This window comes from Notolabrus celidotus, chromosome 13, assembly GCF_009762535.1.
Source record: "Notolabrus celidotus isolate fNotCel1 chromosome 13, fNotCel1.pri, whole genome shotgun sequence".
NCBI lineage: Eukaryota > Metazoa > Chordata > Actinopteri > Labriformes > Labridae > Notolabrus > Notolabrus celidotus.
Genome location: NC_048284.1, coordinates 32,148,514 through 32,165,913, shown reverse-complemented (window position 1 = coordinate 32,165,913; position 17,400 = coordinate 32,148,514). Strand labels below are relative to the sequence as shown.

The window sequence follows — 17,400 nt, the reverse complement described above, 5'->3', positions numbered from 1 at the left end:
GAGAGTGAAGACAGAGGGTAAATGCTAATCGAGTGTGTGCACATACTCTGTCTCTCAGTGCCTGAAATGTGTCACCCTGTTCTAAAAGTGTGGACATTCCCCTGCATGGCGGCTGTAGGAAACAGACCTTAATACAGTTAATAAAAGTGCCCGAAAACAAACCTTCAAACTATCACTAAGAGTGCCCTGAAACAGACCTTAAAACAGTCACTCAGGGTCAGGGCTCCAGAGTGCGGCCACTTTGGTCGCACATGCAACATTTTTTTCTCGGTCGCATTGGTGCACCTGACGCTGCCCGGGTGAAAACATATAGTGGAAGCTTTTGGACTGGCCAAGTCAATCTCCAGACTTAAACCCTATAGAGCATGCATTTTACCTGCTAAAGAGGAGACTGAAGGGAGTAACCCCCCAAAACAAACAACAACTGATAGAGGCTGCGTTGAAAGCCTGGAAAAGCATCACAAATGAAGAATGCAAAAGTTTGGTGATGTCAATGGGTCACAGGCTTGATGCAGTTATTGCAAGCAAAGGATTTGCAACAAAATGTTAAGTCTTATTCACTTTAATTTATTTTAAGTGTATCTGTTCCAATAGTTTTGCTCACTTAAAAATGTGGTGTTCCTTTACAAATAATGCTATCTTCTAAGTTGTGTATCAGATCCAGATGTAAATACCTGGAAATAAAAGCTGAAATGTTGATCTCTTGTCTCATGTTCATCTTTTGGTGTCAAACCCAAATGTTTCCAGTCTACAGCAAAAATAAGGGAATTGGCCTCACTGTTCCAATACTTTTGGAGGGGACTGTATTTCTTTCGCAAGCCATCATGTCTCTGCACTCCTGGGACTGAACTCACATTCATGGTAGGATCATATCGTGGTGTAAACCAATAAGAGACAGAGCTTGGGCGGGTCTTTGCCTCTGATTGGCTGTGGTCCCGTTTACTGCTCCAAGTTGTGTTTTAAAATTGCTGTAATTCTATCCATCCCCACTCCTGAGAGTCCATCCAGCCAAGACACAGAGCCCTCGGTCCCTGGTAAAATGCCAAGGCCCGGTCCTTCGGCGATCAGACTTGGAACCAGAGGAGAAATCCGAGTCTGAGCTTGAGCCTGGCCCCAAGACTCAAATTAAAAAGCCCAAATTGTATTCTTTCAGACAGGACTGGTTGAAAGAACTTCCCTGGCTGAGGTACGACAAAGGATGGTACGCAATGCACTGTGTTTACTGAGTGCGGTCAGAATATGGCAGGTAATAGTGCATTCGTAAGCGGGTCAACAACGTTTCGTATCGAAACTTTAAAGAAAACAACATTTCTAAAAAAAAAATACCCTATGCCGTGACAAGTGTGCACAGACAGTGGCCCCTCTACCAGCTGCATTTCAGCGGTAGGCAGTAATGATCATGTCAGTGGCGGAGCCAGGGGCGGCCCTGGCCACCTCTGAAAACTGATTGGCCACCCTGAAATTCTGAAACATGATTGGCTATTTGTCATGTCAGAGGCATTAATCATATTCAAATCAGCTATTGTGTTTCAGCGAGCTGCAGAGACAGTAGTTTCTGTGGGTTTGAATATTGTTTTTGTTGATGCTTGGACTTTGGACAATCATCTTCATTTTGAGTCCTTAAAGAGTTCAGTTCATCAGATTTAAATGTTGACACTCTGTACCGTTACATTTTTAATGTTAATATCAGAAATCTACAAAAATGTAACATTTGTTAAATTATTTTATAAAAGAAGTTAAAGTAGATGTGATTATTGGAAGTAACCCTCCTAGGTTTGGGGTAACCCCCTAATGTTTTCCACGCCTGGCCAACCCTTCAACAGTCAGTGCCCCAGTTAGGCCACCCAAGTCAAAACTGTGTGGCTCTGCCGCTGGATCAGGTCCTCTGAGGAATCAGAAATGATAATCAAATTTAATGATGCATACAACATTTTTTTTTACGCGAATAAAGAGCATTTCTCAACACCTTATATTTGTTTAAAAATCATTCTCATTATATGAAAGTTATGGAGAGCGATAAAAAGGTGACTTTATGGTGTTAAAAAATCAAAATCAAAATGTGGGTGTACCTAAATTTTGTTGGATGAGGGTCGTGTTTTAGTATCCGGGTCACCAGGGTCAATGTCCGGCGAAGCACAGTTAGCATAGCAAACAGACCTTAAAACAGACACTAAGGGTGCCCTGAAACAGACCTTAAAACAGACACTAAGGATTAGGGGTGCAACAGATCAAAAAACTCACGGTTCGGATCAGATCACGGTTTTGAGTCACGGATCACGGGTCTTTTTCCAACTTCAGATAAAAAAGAAAGTTTGATGTGTTCCAGGACTCTGCTGATTGGTCAGTGACTGTTTTAGGGTCTGTTGCAGGGCACCCTTAGTGACTGTTTTAGGATCTGTTTCAGGGGACCCTTTGTGACTGTTTTCTGGTCTGTTTACTTTCACCCTTAGTGACTGTTTTAAGGTCTGTTTCTTGGCACCTTTAGTGACTGTTTTAATGTCTGTTCCAGGACTCCCTTAGTGACTGTTATAAGGTATTTTTCAAAGAACCCTTAGTGACTGATTTAAGGTCTGTTTCAGGGCACCCTTACTAACTGTTTAAAGGTCTACTTCAGGGCACCCTCACAGACTTTTTAAGGTCTGTTTCAGGGCATCCTCAGTGACCGTTTTAAGGTCTGTTTTTGGGCACCTGTAGTGACTGTTTAAGGTCTGTTTCAGGGCACCCTTAGTGACTGTTTTCTGGTCTATTTAAGGTCACCCTCAGTGACTGTTTTCTGGTATGTTTCAGGTAACCCTCAATGACCGTTTTAAGGTCTGTCTCTGGGCATCTGTAGTGACTGTTTAAGGTCTGTTTCAGGTCACCCTCAGTGACTGTTTTAGGGTCTGTTGCAGGGTACCCTTAGTGACTGTTTTAAGATCTGTTTCAGGGCGCCCATAGTGACTGTTTTCTGGTCTGTTTCAGGGCACACTTAGTGACTGTTTGATGATCTGTTTCAGGGCAGCCTGAGTGACTGCTTTAAGGTCTGTTTCAGGGCACCCTCAGTGACTGTTTTAAGGTCTTTTTCTGGGCACCCTTACTGACTGTTTTAAGGTAAGTTTCAGGGCACCCTTAGTGACTGTTTTAAGGTCTGTTTCAGGGAACCCTTACTGACTGTTTTAAGGTAAGTTTCAGGGCACCCTTAGTGACTGTTTTAAGGTCTGTTTCAGGGCACCCTTACTGACTGTTGTAAGGTCTGTTTCAGGGCACCCTTAGAGACTTTTTAAAAGTCTGTTTCAAGGAACCCTTAGTGACTTTTTTAAAGGTCTGTTTCAGGGCACACTTGGTGACTGTTTTCTGGTCTGTTTCAGGGCACTCTTAGTGACTGTTTTAAGGTCTGTTTCAGGGCACCCTTAGTGACTGTTTTAAGGTCTGTTTCAGGGCACCCTTAGTGACTGTTTTCTGGTCTGTTTCAGGTCACCCTTACTGACTGTTGTAAGGTCTGTTTCAGGGCACTCTTAGTGACTGTTTTCTGGTCTGTTTCAGGGCACTCTTAGTGACTGTTTTAAGGTCTGTTTCAGGGCACCCTTAGTGACTGTTTTAAGGTCTGTTTCAGGGCACCCTTAGTGACTGTTTTCTGGTCTGTTTCAGGGCACCCTTAGTGACTGTTTTAATGTCTGTTTCAGGGCACCCTTAGTGACTGTTTTCTGGTCTGTTTCAGGTCACCCTTAGTGACTGTTTTAAGGTCTGTTTCAGGGCACCCTTAGTGACTGTTTTAAGGTCTGTTTCAGGGCACCCTTAGTGACTGTTTTCTGGTCTGTTTCAGGTCACCCTTAGTGACTTTTTTAAAGGTCTGTTTCAGGGCACACTTGGTGACTGTGTTAAGGTCTGTTTCAGGTCACCCTTAGTGACTGTTTTAAGGTCTGTTTCTGGGCACCCTTAGTGACTGTTTTAAGGTCTGTTTCAGGGCACCCTTAGTGACTGTTTTCTGGTCTGTTTCAGGGCACACTTGGTGACTGTGTTAAGGTCTGTTTCAGGTCACCCTTAGTGACTGTTTTAAGGTCTGTTTCAGGGCACCCTTAGTGACTGTTTTCTGGTCTGTTTCAGGGCACACTTGGTGACTGTGTTAAGGTCTGTTTCAGGTCACCCTTAGTGACTGTTTTCTGGTCTGTTTCAGGTCACCCTTAGTGACTGTTTTAAGGTCTGTTTCAGGGCACCCTTGGTGACTGTTTTCTGCTCTGTTTCAGGGCACCCTTAGTGACTGTTTTCTGGTCTGTTTCAGGTCACCCTTAGTGACTGCTTTAAGGTCTGTTTCAGGGCACCCTCAGTGACTGTTTTAAGGTCTTTTTCTGGGCACCCTTACTGACTGTTTTAAGGTAAGTTTCAGGGCACCCTTAGTGACTGTTTTAAGGTCTGTTTCAGGGAACCCTTACTGACTGTTTTAAGGTAAGTTTCAGGGCACCCTTAGTGACTGTTTTAAGGTCTGTTTCAGGGCACCCTTACTGACTGTTGTAAGGTCTGTTTCAGGGCACCCTTAGAGACTTTTTAAAAGTCTGTTTCAAGGAACCCTTAGTGACTTTTTTAAAGGTCTGTTTCAGGGCACACTTGGTGACTGTTTTCTGGTCTGTTTCAGGGCACTCTTAGTGACTGTTTTCTGGTCTGTTTCAGGGCATTCTTAGTGACTGTTTTAAGGTCTGTTTCGGGGCACCCTTAGTGACTGTTTTAAGGTCTGTTTCAGGGCACCCTTAGTGACTGTTTTCTGGTCTGTTTCAGGGCACTCTTAGTGACTGTTTTAAGGTCTGTTTCAGGGCACCCTTACTGACTGTTTTCTGGTCTGTTTCAAGGAACCCTTAGTGACTTTTTTAAAGGTCTGTTTCAGGGCACACTTGGTGACTGTTTTCTGGTCTGTTTCAGGGCACTCTTAGTGACTGTTTTAAGGTCTGTTTCAGGGCACCCTTAGTGACTGTTTTAAGGTCTGTTTCAGGGCACCCTTAGTGACTGTTTTCTGGTCTGTTTCAGGGCACCCTTACTGACTGTTGTAAGGTCTGTTTCAGGGCACTCTTAGTGACTGTTTTCTGGTCTGTTTCAGGGCACTCTTAGTGACTGTTTTAAGGTCTGTTTCAGGGCACCCTTAGTGACTGTTTTAAGGTCTGTTTCAGGGCACCCTTAGTGACTGTTTTCTGGTCTGTTTCAGGGCACCCTTAGTGACTGTTTTAATGTCTGTTTCAGGGCACCCTTAGTGACTGTTTTCTGGTCTGTTTCAGGTCACCCTTAGTGACTGTTTTAAGGTCTGTTTCAGGGCACCCTTAGTGACTGTTTTAAGGTCTGTTTCAGGGCACCCTTAGTGACTGTTTTCTGGTCTGTTTCAGGGCACACTTGGTGACTGTGTTAAGGTCTGTTTCAGGTCACCCTTAGTGACTGTTTTCTGGTCTGTTTCAGGTCACCCTTAGTGACTGTTTTAAGGTCTGTTTCAGGGCACCCTTGGTGACTGTTTTCTGGTCTGTTTCAGGGCACCCTTAGTGACTGTTTTCTGGTCTGTTTCAGGTCACCCTTAGTGACTGCTTTAAGGTCTGTTTCAGGGCACCCTCAGTGACTGTTTTAAGGTCTTTTTCTGGGCACCCTTACTGACTGTTTTAAGGTAAGTTTCAGGGCACCCTTAGTGACTGTTTTAAGGTCTGTTTCAGGGAACCCTTACTGACTGTTTTAAGGTAAGTTTCAGGGCACCCTTAGTGACTGTTTTAAGGTCTGTTTCAGGGCACCCTTACTGACTGTTGTAAGGTCTGTTTCAGGGCACCCTTAGAGACTTTTTAAAAGTCTGTTTCAAGGAACCCTTAGTGACTTTTTTAAAGGTCTGTTTCAGGGCACACTTGGTGACTGTTTTCTGGTCTGTTTCAGGGCACTCTTAGTGACTGTTTTCTGGTCTGTTTCAGGGCATTCTTAGTGACTGTTTTAAGGTCTGTTTCAGGGCACCCTTAGTGACTGTTTTAAGGTCTGTTTCAGGGCACCCTTAGTGACTGTTTTCTGGTCTGTTTCAGGGCACTCTTAGTGACTGTTTTAAGGTCTGTTTCAGGGCACCCTTACTGACTGTTTTCTGGTCTGTTTCAAGGAACCCTTAGTGACTTTTTTAAAGGTCTGTTTCAGGGCACACTTGGTGACTGTTTTCTGGTCTGTTTCAAGGAACCCTTAGTGACTTTTTTAAAGGTCTGTTTCAGGGCACACTTGGTGACTGTTTTCTGGTCTGTTTCAGGGCACTCTTAGTGACTGTTTTCTGGTCTGTTTCAGGGCATTCTTAGTGACTGTTTTAAGGTCTGTTTCAGGGCACCCTTAGTGACTGTGTTAAGGTCTGTTTCAGGTCACCCTTAGTGACTGTTTTCTGGTCTGTTTCAGGTCACCCTTAGTGACTGTTTTAAGGTCTGTTTCAGGGCACCCTTGGTGACTGTTTTCTGCTCTGTTTCAGGGCACCCTTAGTGACTGTTTTCTGGTCTGTTTCAGGTCACCCTTAGTGACTGCTTTAAGGTCTGTTTCAGGGCACCCTCAGTGACTGTTTTAAGGTATTTTTCTGGGCACCCTTACTGACTGTTTTAAGGTAAGTTTCAGGGCACCCTTAGTGACTGTTTTAAGGTCTGTTTCAGGGAACCCTTACTGACTGTTTTAAGGTAAGTTTCAGGGCACCCTTAGTGACTGTTTTAAGGTCTGTTTCAGGGCACCCTTACTGACTGTTGTAAGGTCTGTTTCAGGGCACCCTTAGAGACTTTTTAAAAGTCTGTTTCAAGGAACCCTTAGTGACTTTTTTAAAGGTCTGTTTCAGGGCACACTTGGTGACTGTTTTCTGGTCTGTTTCAGGGCACTCTTAGTGACTGTTTTCTGGTCTGTTTCAGGGCATTCTTAGTGACTGTTTTAAGGTCTGTTTCAGGGCACCCTTAGTGACTGTTTTAAGGTCTGTTTCAGGGCACCCTTAGTGACTGTTTTCTGGTCTGTTTCAGGGCACTCTTAGTGACTGTTTTAAGGTCTGTTTCAGGGCACCCTTACTGACTGTTTTCTGGTCTGTTTCAAGGAACCCTTAGTGACTTTTTTAAAGGTCTGTTTCTGGGCACACTTGGTGACTGTTTTCTGGTCTGTTTCAGGGCACTCTTAGTGACTGTTTTAAGGTCTGTTTCAGGGCACCCTTAGTGACTGTTTTATGGTCTGTTTCAGGGCACCCTTAGTGACTGTTTTATGGTCTGTTTCAGGGCACCCTTACTGACTGTTGTAAGGTCTGTTTCAGGGCACTCTTAGTGACTGTTTTCTGGTCTGTTTCAGGGCACTCTTAGTGACTGTTTTAAGGTCTGTTTCAGGGCACCCTTAGTGACTGTTTTAAGGTCTGTTTCAGGGCACCCTTAGTGACTGTTTTCTGGTCTGTTTCAGGGCACCCTTAGTGACTGTTTTAATGTCTGTTTCAGGGCACCCTTAGTGACTGTTTTCTGGTCTGTTTCAGGTCACCCTTAGTGACTGTTTTAAGGTCTGTTTCAGGGCACCCTTAGTGACTGTTTTAAGGTCTGTTTCAGGGCACCCTTAGTGACTGTTTTCTGGTCTGTTTCAGGGCACACTTGGTGACTGTGTTAAGGTCTGTTTCAGGTCACCCTTAGTGACTGTTTTCTGGTCTGTTTCAGGTCACCCTTAGTGACTGTTTTAAGGTCTGTTTCAGGGCACCCTTGGTGACTGTTTTCTGGTCTGTTTCAGGGCACCCTTAGTGACTGTTTTCTGGTCTGTTTCAGGTCACCCTTAGTGACTGCTTTAAGGTCTGTTTCAGGGCACCCTCAGTGACTGTTTTAAGGTCTTTTTCTGGGCACCCTTACTGACTGTTTTAAGGTAAGTTTCAGGGCACCCTTAGTGACTGTTTTAAGGTCTGTTTCAGGGAACCCTTACTGACTGTTTTAAGGTAAGTTTCAGGGCACCCTTAGTGACTGTTTTAAGGTCTGTTTCAGGGCACCCTTACTGACTGTTGTAAGGTCTGTTTCAGGGCACCCTTAGAGACTTTTTAAAAGTCTGTTTCAAGGAACCCTTAGTGACTTTTTTAAAGGTCTGTTTCAGGGCACACTTGGTGACTGTTTTCTGGTCTGTTTCAGGGCACTCTTAGTGACTGTTTTCTGGTCTGTTTCAGGGCATTCTTAGTGACTGTTTTAAGGTCTGTTTCAGGGCACCCTTAGTGACTGTTTTAAGGTCTGTTTCAGGGCACCCTTAGTGACTGTTTTCTGGTCTGTTTCAGGGCACTCTTAGTGACTGTTTTAAGGTCTGTTTCAGGGCACCCTTACTGACTGTTTTCTGGTCTGTTTCAAGGAACCCTTAGTGACTTTTTTAAAGGTCTGTTTCAGGGCACACTTGGTGACTGTTTTCTGGTCTGTTTCAAGGAACCCTTAGTGACTTTTTTAAAGGTCTGTTTCAGGGCACACTTGGTGACTGTTTTCTGGTCTGTTTCAGGGCACTCTTAGTGACTGTTTTCTGGTCTGTTTCAGGGCATTCTTAGTGACTGTTTTAAGGTCTGTTTCAGGGCACCCTTAGTGACTGTGTTAAGGTCTGTTTCAGGTCACCCTTAGTGACTGTTTTCTGGTCTGTTTCAGGTCACCCTTAGTGACTGTTTTAAGGTCTGTTTCAGGGCACCCTTGGTGACTGTTTTCTGCTCTGTTTCAGGGCACCCTTAGTGACTGTTTTCTGGTCTGTTTCAGGTCACCCTTAGTGACTGCTTTAAGGTCTGTTTCAGGGCACCCTCAGTGACTGTTTTAAGGTCTTTTTCTGGGCACCCTTACTGACTGTTTTAAGGTAAGTTTCAGGGCACCCTTAGTGACTGTTTTAAGGTCTGTTTCAGGGAACCCTTACTGACTGTTTTAAGGTAAGTTTCAGGGCACCCTTAGTGACTGTTTTAAGGTCTGTTTCAGGGCACCCTTACTGACTGTTGTAAGGTCTGTTTCAGGGCACCCTTAGAGACTTTTTAAAAGTCTGTTTCAAGGAACCCTTAGTGACTTTTTTAAAGGTCTGTTTCAGGGCACACTTGGTGACTGTTTTCTGGTCTGTTTCAGGGCACTCTTAGTGACTGTTTTCTGGTCTGTTTCAGGGCATTCTTAGTGACTGTTTTAAGGTCTGTTTCAGGGCACCCTTAGTGACTGTTTTAAGGTCTGTTTCAGGGCACCCTTAGTGACTGTTTTCTGGTCTGTTTCAGGGCACTCTTAGTGACTGTTTTAAGGTCTGTTTCAGGGCACCCTTACTGACTGTTTTCTGGTCTGTTTCAAGGAACCCTTAGTGACTTTTTTAAAGGTCTGTTTCAGGGCACACTTGGTGACTGTTTTCTGGTCTGTTTCAGGGCACTCTTAGTGACTGTTTTAAGGTCTGTTTCAGGGCACCCTTAGTGACTGTTTTAAGGTCTGTTTCAGGGCACCCTTAGTGACTGTTTTCTGGTCTGTTTCAGGGCACCCTTACTGACTGTTGTAAGGTCTGTTTCAGGGCACTCTTAGTGACTGTTTTCTGGTCTGTTTCAGGGCACTCTTAGTGACTGTTTTAAGGTCTGTTTCAGGGCACCCTTAGTGACTGTTTTAAGGTCTGTTTCAGGGCACCCTTAGTGACTGTTTTCTGGTCTGTTTCAGGGCACCCTTAGTGACTGTTTTAATGTCTGTTTCAGGGCACCCTTAGTGACTGTTTTCTGGTCTGTTTCAGGTCACCCTTAGTGACTGTTTTAAGGTCTGTTTCAGGGCACCCTTAGTGACTGTTTTAAGGTCTGTTTCAGGGCACCCTTAGTGACTTTTTTAAAGGTCTGTTTCAGGGCACACTTGGTGACTGTGTTAAGGTCTGTTTCAGGTCACCCTTAGTGACTGTTTTAAGGTCTGTTTCAGGGCACCCTTAGTGACTGTTTTAAGGTCTGTTTCAGGGCACCCTTAGTGACTGTTTTCTGGTCTGTTTCAGGGCACACTTGGTGACTGTGTTAAGGTCTGTTTCAGGTCACCCTTAGTGACTGTTTTAAGGTCTGTTTCAGGGCACCCTTAGTGACTGTTTTCTGGTCTGTTTCAGGGCACACTTGGTGACTGTGTTAAGGTCTGTTTCAGGTCACCCTTAGTGACTGTTTTCTGGTCTGTTTCAGGTCACCCTTAGTGACTGTTTTAAGGTCTGTTTCAGGGCACCCTTGGTGACTGTTTTCTGCTCTGTTTCAGGGCACCCTTAGTGACTGTTTTCTGGTCTGTTTCAGGTCACCCTTAGTGACTTTTTTTAAGGTCTGTTTCAGGGCACCCTTGGTGACTGTTTTCTGCTCTGTTTCAGGGCACCCTTAGTGACTGTTTTCTGGTCTGTTTCAGGTCACCCTTAGTGACTTTTTTTAAGGTCTGTTTCAGGGCACACTTGGTGACTGTGTTAAGGTCTGTTTCTGAGAGACACAAAGTATCGTCCAGTTTTTATCTCCTATATCAGAAATAAACAACATCCATTTGACAGTCTGGGTTATACACAGTATAAACTGTTTGATCCATACACAACCTTTAATCATCCTGTAACAGTGAGTACAGAGATCAACACACTGAGCCAATATCATCAATATATAATATATAATCAGAGGCAGGTTATTGCCAAGTGGGTGTTCAAAACAAGAACATCAACATAGAGGCAAAATAAAAATGAGTAAAAATATAAAACATCAAAAGTTTAAAAACAATAAATTAAAATATACACAATGGTTGTAGAGTAAGAGCTTTGCAGCTGCAGGATAGATAATCTATATATTTAATGTAATCTGTGATAATCCAAACACGCCGACCAGTTGACCAATCAGCTTTACCGTAGCAGCAGCAGTTAAACTGACTTGACCGTAAATCTAACATTACATAATTCATGATGCTGTGAGATCACCATTCTGACACTGTGAGAATGATCTGCTTTTTTCTTTTTACCATAAATAATAAACTTTTTGAAACCTTGCTGTATCATGTGATCCGTCACGGCACTGGATCTGATAGGTTTCTATTCTAGTCAATGTGTTAACTTCCACTGGATCCGCTCTGTTGCGTTCTGGCTGCGTCTCTGATCCGGCAGGTCGGAGCCCTCCGGATCAGATACACAAGACTTCTAGTTTTGCCGGATGCCAGAGCACGACGCATCAATCTCAACAGAGCAGATGGAGTGGGACAGGAAGTCAGGCACCAAAACTAAATTTTCAGAATAAAACACTTTGTGTTATCACCAGATCATATTTCACTTAACTACAACAAAAAACCGTCATGATGAGCGGAGCCAGGCCTGGAGTCAACAGGTCAGAGGTTTTCAGAAGACCAGAAAGACAACATGGATGAGGAGAGGAGGAGGAGAATCCTTGATTCAGGAACTACCGTGGGGAAACCTCGGTCACATGACTCCAGCTGTCCGGCGGTCCTACTCCATGCTGCGTTCTGAAAACACAACCGGTGGGTGTTGACAGACGAGAGAGCACGGAGCCGGGCCCAAGTGGATCGGAAACAGACCGGACACAAATCTGGTGGAAGTCGGATGTGCGTTACCAGGAAAAGGTAAGAAGATAACTATCTGAATGAATGACATCAGTCAGAGCAGTGACGTAGTTTCTCACCAGTAAAACATCCATTAGACAGAAACCTCATTATTTCTCAGAGTTTAAACCAGACTTATGTTCTCTGGTCTCTTTCTAATCTGCATCACTGTTTTAGTCTCCGGTTCAGAAGAGTCTTCAGTCTTTTAAATGTCACTCTGGGTCTGAGTTCTTGGCTAGTTCTGGTCCTCTGCAGTCCTCTTCATCAGCTTCCGATCCCGCCTCTCTCATGTTCTCAGTTCGGTTTTGTATGAGCCGTTGAGCCTGAGCGCCAACACACTGGTGTTTCTTCAACTGATAAGACCAAGAAAATCCTTCCCCACATGTGGAGCAGCTTAAGGGTTTCTCTCCGGTGTGGCCCATCATGTGTCTCTTCAGACTCCCCTCCGTGTTGAACCTTTTACTGCAGAACGAGCAGCTGAAGGGTTTCTCTCCTGAGTGAAGGACCATGTGTGTGGTCAGATGTCCTTTTTGTCTGAACCCTTTCCCACACACGGAGCAGCTGAAGGGTTTCTCTCCGGTGTGAATGAACATGTGTGTGATCAGATGCCCCTTCTGTTTAAATCTTTTACTGCAGACCGAGCAGCTGAGGAGTTTCTTCCTGCTGTGAACGCTCGGGTCCTGTTTCTGTTCAAACACTGCTGGGTCTGATCCTCCACTGTCCTCTCCGTCGAGGCCTAACTCTGCCTCTCTGTCCGCCTCAGTTTGGCTTTGAGAGAGCTCTGAAGCTTGCTCTCTGTGCTGTGCCATGTGGAGCTTCAAGTTAAATCTCCGTTTGAATCTTTGCCCGCAGTCGGAGCAGCTGAAGGGTCTCTCCTCTGTGTGAACCAGTATGTGAGAGCTCAGATGTCCTTTCTGGTAGAATCTTTTGTTGCACACGGAGCAGCTGAAGGGTTTGTCTCCTGTGTGGAGCAGCATGTGTGTGGTCAGGTGACCCTTTTGGCTGAATCTTTTACCGCAGACCGAGCAGCTGAAGGGTTTGTCTCCTGTGTGGATCAACATGTGTGAGCTCAGATTCCCTTTGTGGTTGAAGGTTTTCCTGCACACTGAGCAGCTGAAGGTTCTCTCTTTGGTGTGGACTCTCATGTGTGTGGTCATTTCTGATGTAGTCTGAGATGTTTCCCCACAGTCAGGACAACCACACAATGTCTTATCAGAGGTTAAACCTGAATGATGGTCTCTGGTCTCCCTCCAATCATCACTGTCATCAGTCTCAGGTTCTGAAGAGTCCTCAGTCTCTGGTCCTCCACAGTCCTCTTCTTCAGCTCCTGTTTCCATCTGTTCAGTTCGTCTCTGATGAACCTGTGAGGACTGATGTGTCTCTTCCTCTTCCTCACTCTTCACAGGGACAGGAGTGTACGGGGAGTTGATTGCATCAGGCGGACTGATCCTGACCTCCTCTTGTTCGTCTTTCAGAAGTGCGTCCTCCTGCTTCACCCCTCTGTGGACCATGATGTGTTCACTCAGGACTTCTCTTCTGGTAAACCGGTTCCCAAATCCTGAGAAACGTCTCTCCTCTGCGTGGATCTCCAGAGGACTCTTGTTGTAAAAGCTTTCCTCAGACTCAGAGTCAAACGCTGCTGAGACCTCCTCATTCTTCAGAGAGTTTAAACCTGACTGAAGTCCTCTGGTCTCCCTCCAATCCTCATCACTGTCCTCACTCTTGATGTCAGTCTCTGAATGTAAAAGTCTCTCTGGTTCTGGTCCTCCACAGTCCTCTCCATCAGCTCCTGTTCCTGCCTCTCTTTTCTCCTGGTTGTGGTTTAGATGAAACTCGTACTCCTGACCTCGAACCCATCGTTGTGTGTTGAACTGATCGTACCTGCAGACTCTTTGGTCAGAAACACTGCAGCTGGAAGGTTTCTGCTCTCTGTGGTGTGTGATGTGAAGTTTGAGTCTACACATGTGTTTAAATCTTTGACCACAGTCAGAGCAGCTGAAGGGTTTCTCTCCTGTATGACTCCTAATGTGTGTTGTCAGTTCACATTTAGTTTTGCATGTTTTACCACACTCAGAGAGACTTTGTGGTTTCCTATCAGTCTGTCTGCTGTCTTCAGTCTCGACCTCACTCTCTAGTTGTAAATGTCTCTGAGGATCTGAGCACCTGGCTGGTTTTGGCCCTCCACAGTCCTCTCCATCAGTCCCTATTTCCATCTGTTCACTTTGTCTCTGATGAAGCTGTGAGGACTGAGGTTCCTCTTCTTCTTCATCTTCACTCTTCACTTGGATAATAGTGAAGGGGAACTTGGTGGTATCAGCCTCCAGTTCCTCCTGTTCCTCTTTAATATGTATGGACTCAGAGTCCTCCTGGTCCAGACTGGATCTCCTCTCCTGCTGCTCAGGGGGAAGCTCCTCTTCACTCACCGACAGCTGCTGGACGTCTGAAGGAAACACTGAAACACACAAAGAGACATGAAGGTGAGCTGTGACTTTATGTTAAAACCAAGCGGCAACCTCTGTTCTAAAAATATAAGTCCAATGCAGAGGTGTTAAAAACTGCAGTTCATCGAGTGTCCACTTGAGGCTGGCTCCGGAAGTACGGGAAACCACATACACACCTATTCAAAGAAGACGATCTATAAAACAGAAATAAACATGTTTACAGCCTGGTTCAAAAAACGAGTGTAGTCTGGATAGCTCATTTCTCGATCGGCCCACACTGTACGGGGGGTGACATTCTTCAAAACTTGGTACTTTCAAAGATATTAGGATTACGAGTTTTCCAATGAGAGGCACAGCTGACTTGATTGACAGGCGGGAACAATGCAGCTGTTGGCTAGGAGACTCAAAGCCCGCCTCTTTACGTCACAATCTCTCGACAGCAGCAATATGGCTGCCGCCGCCGATTGGCTTCGAAACAGCGCTTCAGAAACAGATGGGTGACGTCACAGATACTACGTTCATATTTTATACAGTCTATGGTAAGAACCAATTTTGAAATAGTGATTCTTGATAGCATCATTTTAAGTGACCCTTTAAAAGTTCCCAGTTTGACTGCAATATCTGAGTTTTTGTTTGTCACCTTCATCCATTGACAGAAATGCAGGAGCACAGTGTGTCAGGCTGTTGTGTTATTATAACAACAACAACAACAACAACAACAACAATAATAATAATGCATATTGTGATGTTTCGGTGTATTGTTGATTTCTTCCACCCCTTCTACAGATGGGACACTGACCTGGTGAAGTGCTGGCAGTGGTTTTCATCCAGTTTATCTGTTCTCTAATCTGGGGTCAGTGATCAGCTGCATGAAGCACCTTTACTGGCTCTGTTCAAGGCTACGGCTCTATGGCATGCAGCCTGATGTGATCTGACAGCCAGGTGAGGAGGAGGAGGAGGAGGAGGAGGAGGAGGAGGAGGAGGAGGAGGAGGAGGAGGAGGGTGAGGAGGAGGGTGAGGAGGAGGATGAGGGTGCACCTCTGACAGCTGAGGAAGATCATGAGGACTTTTATTCTGTAGAAGAGGACACTAGCTTTTATTTTAAATGTTATAACCATTTGCCTGAGGTGTTTGAATAACATAGAGGGGTATATTCACACTCTTCATTCTGCACTCCTCTTTGTTTATTGACACCTTTACCTGATAACAGTCTTTAGATAGCAGGAGCTAGCTGCAGCTAACTCGCTCTGTTTGTCTGTGAATCTTAGCTAAAGGCTCATCTCTCTGAAACATCATCAGGAAACACGTTTCCAGCAGAGCAAAGAAAACCAACCTGCTCTCTGCAGCTTTATCTCGGGTGTTTTCAGTAGTTTCCTCTGTCGGTGGAGCTCCTCTTCGGATCCAGATGATGATGTTTCTGCAGCGAGCAGCCTCCGTCTACACGAACCTTTAAGATCCTGAGACTCAGACATCTCCACAAATCAAGAGTCAAAGAAGGAAAATAAACTAAACATTGACACCTTCACAACGATGACTCTGCTCTGATGCTCTGAACTACGTTAGCACATCATTCTGTAACTGTGCTCTGCCGGGAGAGAGACCCGGAAACTGAAGCACTACGTCACGGACTAGAGTGTGACTTTCAAAATAAAAGCAGTCAAATCAAACTTGCACTATATACTTACACTATTACACTATATGGATATAAGTATTTGGGCGCCTGACCGTTACACCAACAGGGACTGTAATGGCATTTTATTCATAGAATGTAGCAGGGGCGTTGCTAGGCATAAAGCTCTACTGGGGCACAGGCCCCCTATACTATATCCCCTTCCACACACACACGCAGACACACACACAGACACACAGACACACACACACACACACACACACACACACACACACACACACACACACACACACACACACACACACACACACACACACACACACACATTTTATGGGCAGGTGTTTTCTCAGGCTCTCTAAAGAGATCCAGAGCTTTTTTCCAGTTAGTGTAACCAGTGCTCACAGATGTGTCATGTTTCATGTGTTTACAAAGCTGCATCTCTATTTACAGAATATTATAACCAGGGAAAGCTTTCAAACCATTGTGAATTAAATGATCGTTTTTTTTAACCCAAAGCAGCGCTGGGGATAGTGGGACTTCACTTGTTTAGGACCATCATGCTTTTCCCCTAAGTCACTATGTGCCCTCCTTCTTTGTGGACGCTGGCTTTTGCTCTTGCACCTAGACTAATGTCATCTGTTTCTGTTGAAACTGCTCCCTCGTCATCTTCATGTCTGTCATCTTGGTGCCGTCTCTCCTGACTTGTTTCACCCTTCTCTCGCCTGTCAGTCTCACTTTCACTGCACCTCGATCTCTCCTCCTCCTTTGTGGTGGATGCAGCACATTAACAACTGCGTGTAAAGTCTCTTCTTTTTTACTCCGGCCCACCGGGAAAACTCCTGGTACTCCGGATGGCCAGTCCGCCCCTGATACTGGGGCACAGCTCATTTATACTGAGGCACGTGCCCCAGTAAAGGGGGTCTGGTGACGCCCCTGGAATTTAGTATAGAGTTGCTCCCCCTTTGGCAGCTATAACAGCTCTCACTCTTCTTGGAAAGCTCTTTTTTAAGATGTTTGAGTGTTTGTGGGAATTCGTGCCCATTCATTCTGTTGAGCATTTATGAGGTCAGGCACTAATGCTGAATGAAAAGACCTTGCTATCAATCTCCGTTCCAGTACATACCAAAGTTGCTCGATAGGGTTGAGGTCAGGGCTCTGAGCGGGTCAGTCAAGTTCTTCCTCATTAAAGACATTAAAATGTAATTTAAAAAAATCAGCTTGTTTGTGTTTCACTTCCAGCAGCTCTACCTCAGTTTCAGATCAACTAAATCAAGCTTTCACTTGTTGTCTAGTGTCCGACCTGGTAAATTTAATTTGTGCCCATGTCTCTCCTCTTCCCCTCAGAGCCTGTGTGATATCTGTGTGGCCCTGCAGTGTCATGCCCTTATATGGGCATTTAAGGGTCATATATCTACAGTATACTAATTAGGAACATCAAGCACGAACCATAAACTTAAAACATGGCATTCATCAATTTAAGAACACAAGTGAGAACAATGTTGCTGTTTAGGAACAAGTCATGAATCAGATGTAAACTTCTCTTAGGAACCTTCTCTCTTAGGAACATTTACCATTAACAAAGAAACTCCAACAACATAATAAGAGGGGACTTTTATTGTGAAGAATGTGTTGGATATGATGTGTCACAGTAACTCAGCCTCAAACTGTGACTATAACCCAGGACAGATTTATTTCAATACTTTGTTCCATACACACAATGAGCTTCACATGAGGTACGAACATAAAAGTGAGAGTCAAGCAAATTCAGCTATACAAAATCCAGAGCACAAATAAATACTGTAGTTGCTTGCTTTCGCCAAACGAAACCTCAGTTGATGCGTCCTCCTCGTGCAGGATG

At 44.7% G+C, this 17,400-nt stretch overlaps 1 protein-coding gene across 2 annotated transcripts; it reads right to left on the bottom strand.

The window, feature by feature from the left end:
- Window positions 1-10,435: 10,435 nt before the first annotated feature.
- LOC117824392 (zinc finger protein 658B-like) lies at window positions 10,436-15,520 on the bottom strand. Of its 2 annotated transcripts, none has more exons than XM_034699863.1 (2): window positions 14,712-14,959; window positions 10,436-13,923 (listed from the first exon to the last, which is right to left on the bottom strand). In XM_034699863.1, the coding sequence occupies exons 1-2, from the start codon at window positions 14,737-14,739 to the stop codon at window positions 11,684-11,686; spliced, it is 2,268 nt and encodes a 755-aa protein (XP_034555754.1). In that variant the 5' UTR covers window positions 14,740-14,959; the 3' UTR covers window positions 10,436-11,683. The 2 variants fall into 2 exon arrangements, with proteins under 2 accessions (XP_034555754.1, XP_034555753.1); XM_034699862.1 differs by lacking the exon at window positions 14,712-14,959 and adding an exon at window positions 15,246-15,520 and having other exon boundaries at window positions 11,325-13,923.
- Between the last annotated feature and the right edge of the window lie 1,880 nt (window positions 15,521-17,400).

Bases quoted from the DNA above. Each gene is read 5' to 3' on its own strand.
- LOC117824392 (XM_034699862.1), bottom strand. From the start codon at position 15,384: ATGTCTGAGTCTCAGGATCTTAAAGGTTCGTGTAGACGGAGGCTGCTC. The intron at 13,924-15,245 runs GTTGGTTTTCTT...TGTGTGTTTCAG, and splicing joins GATAAAGCTGCAGAGAGCAG to TGTTTCCTTCAGACGTCCAG.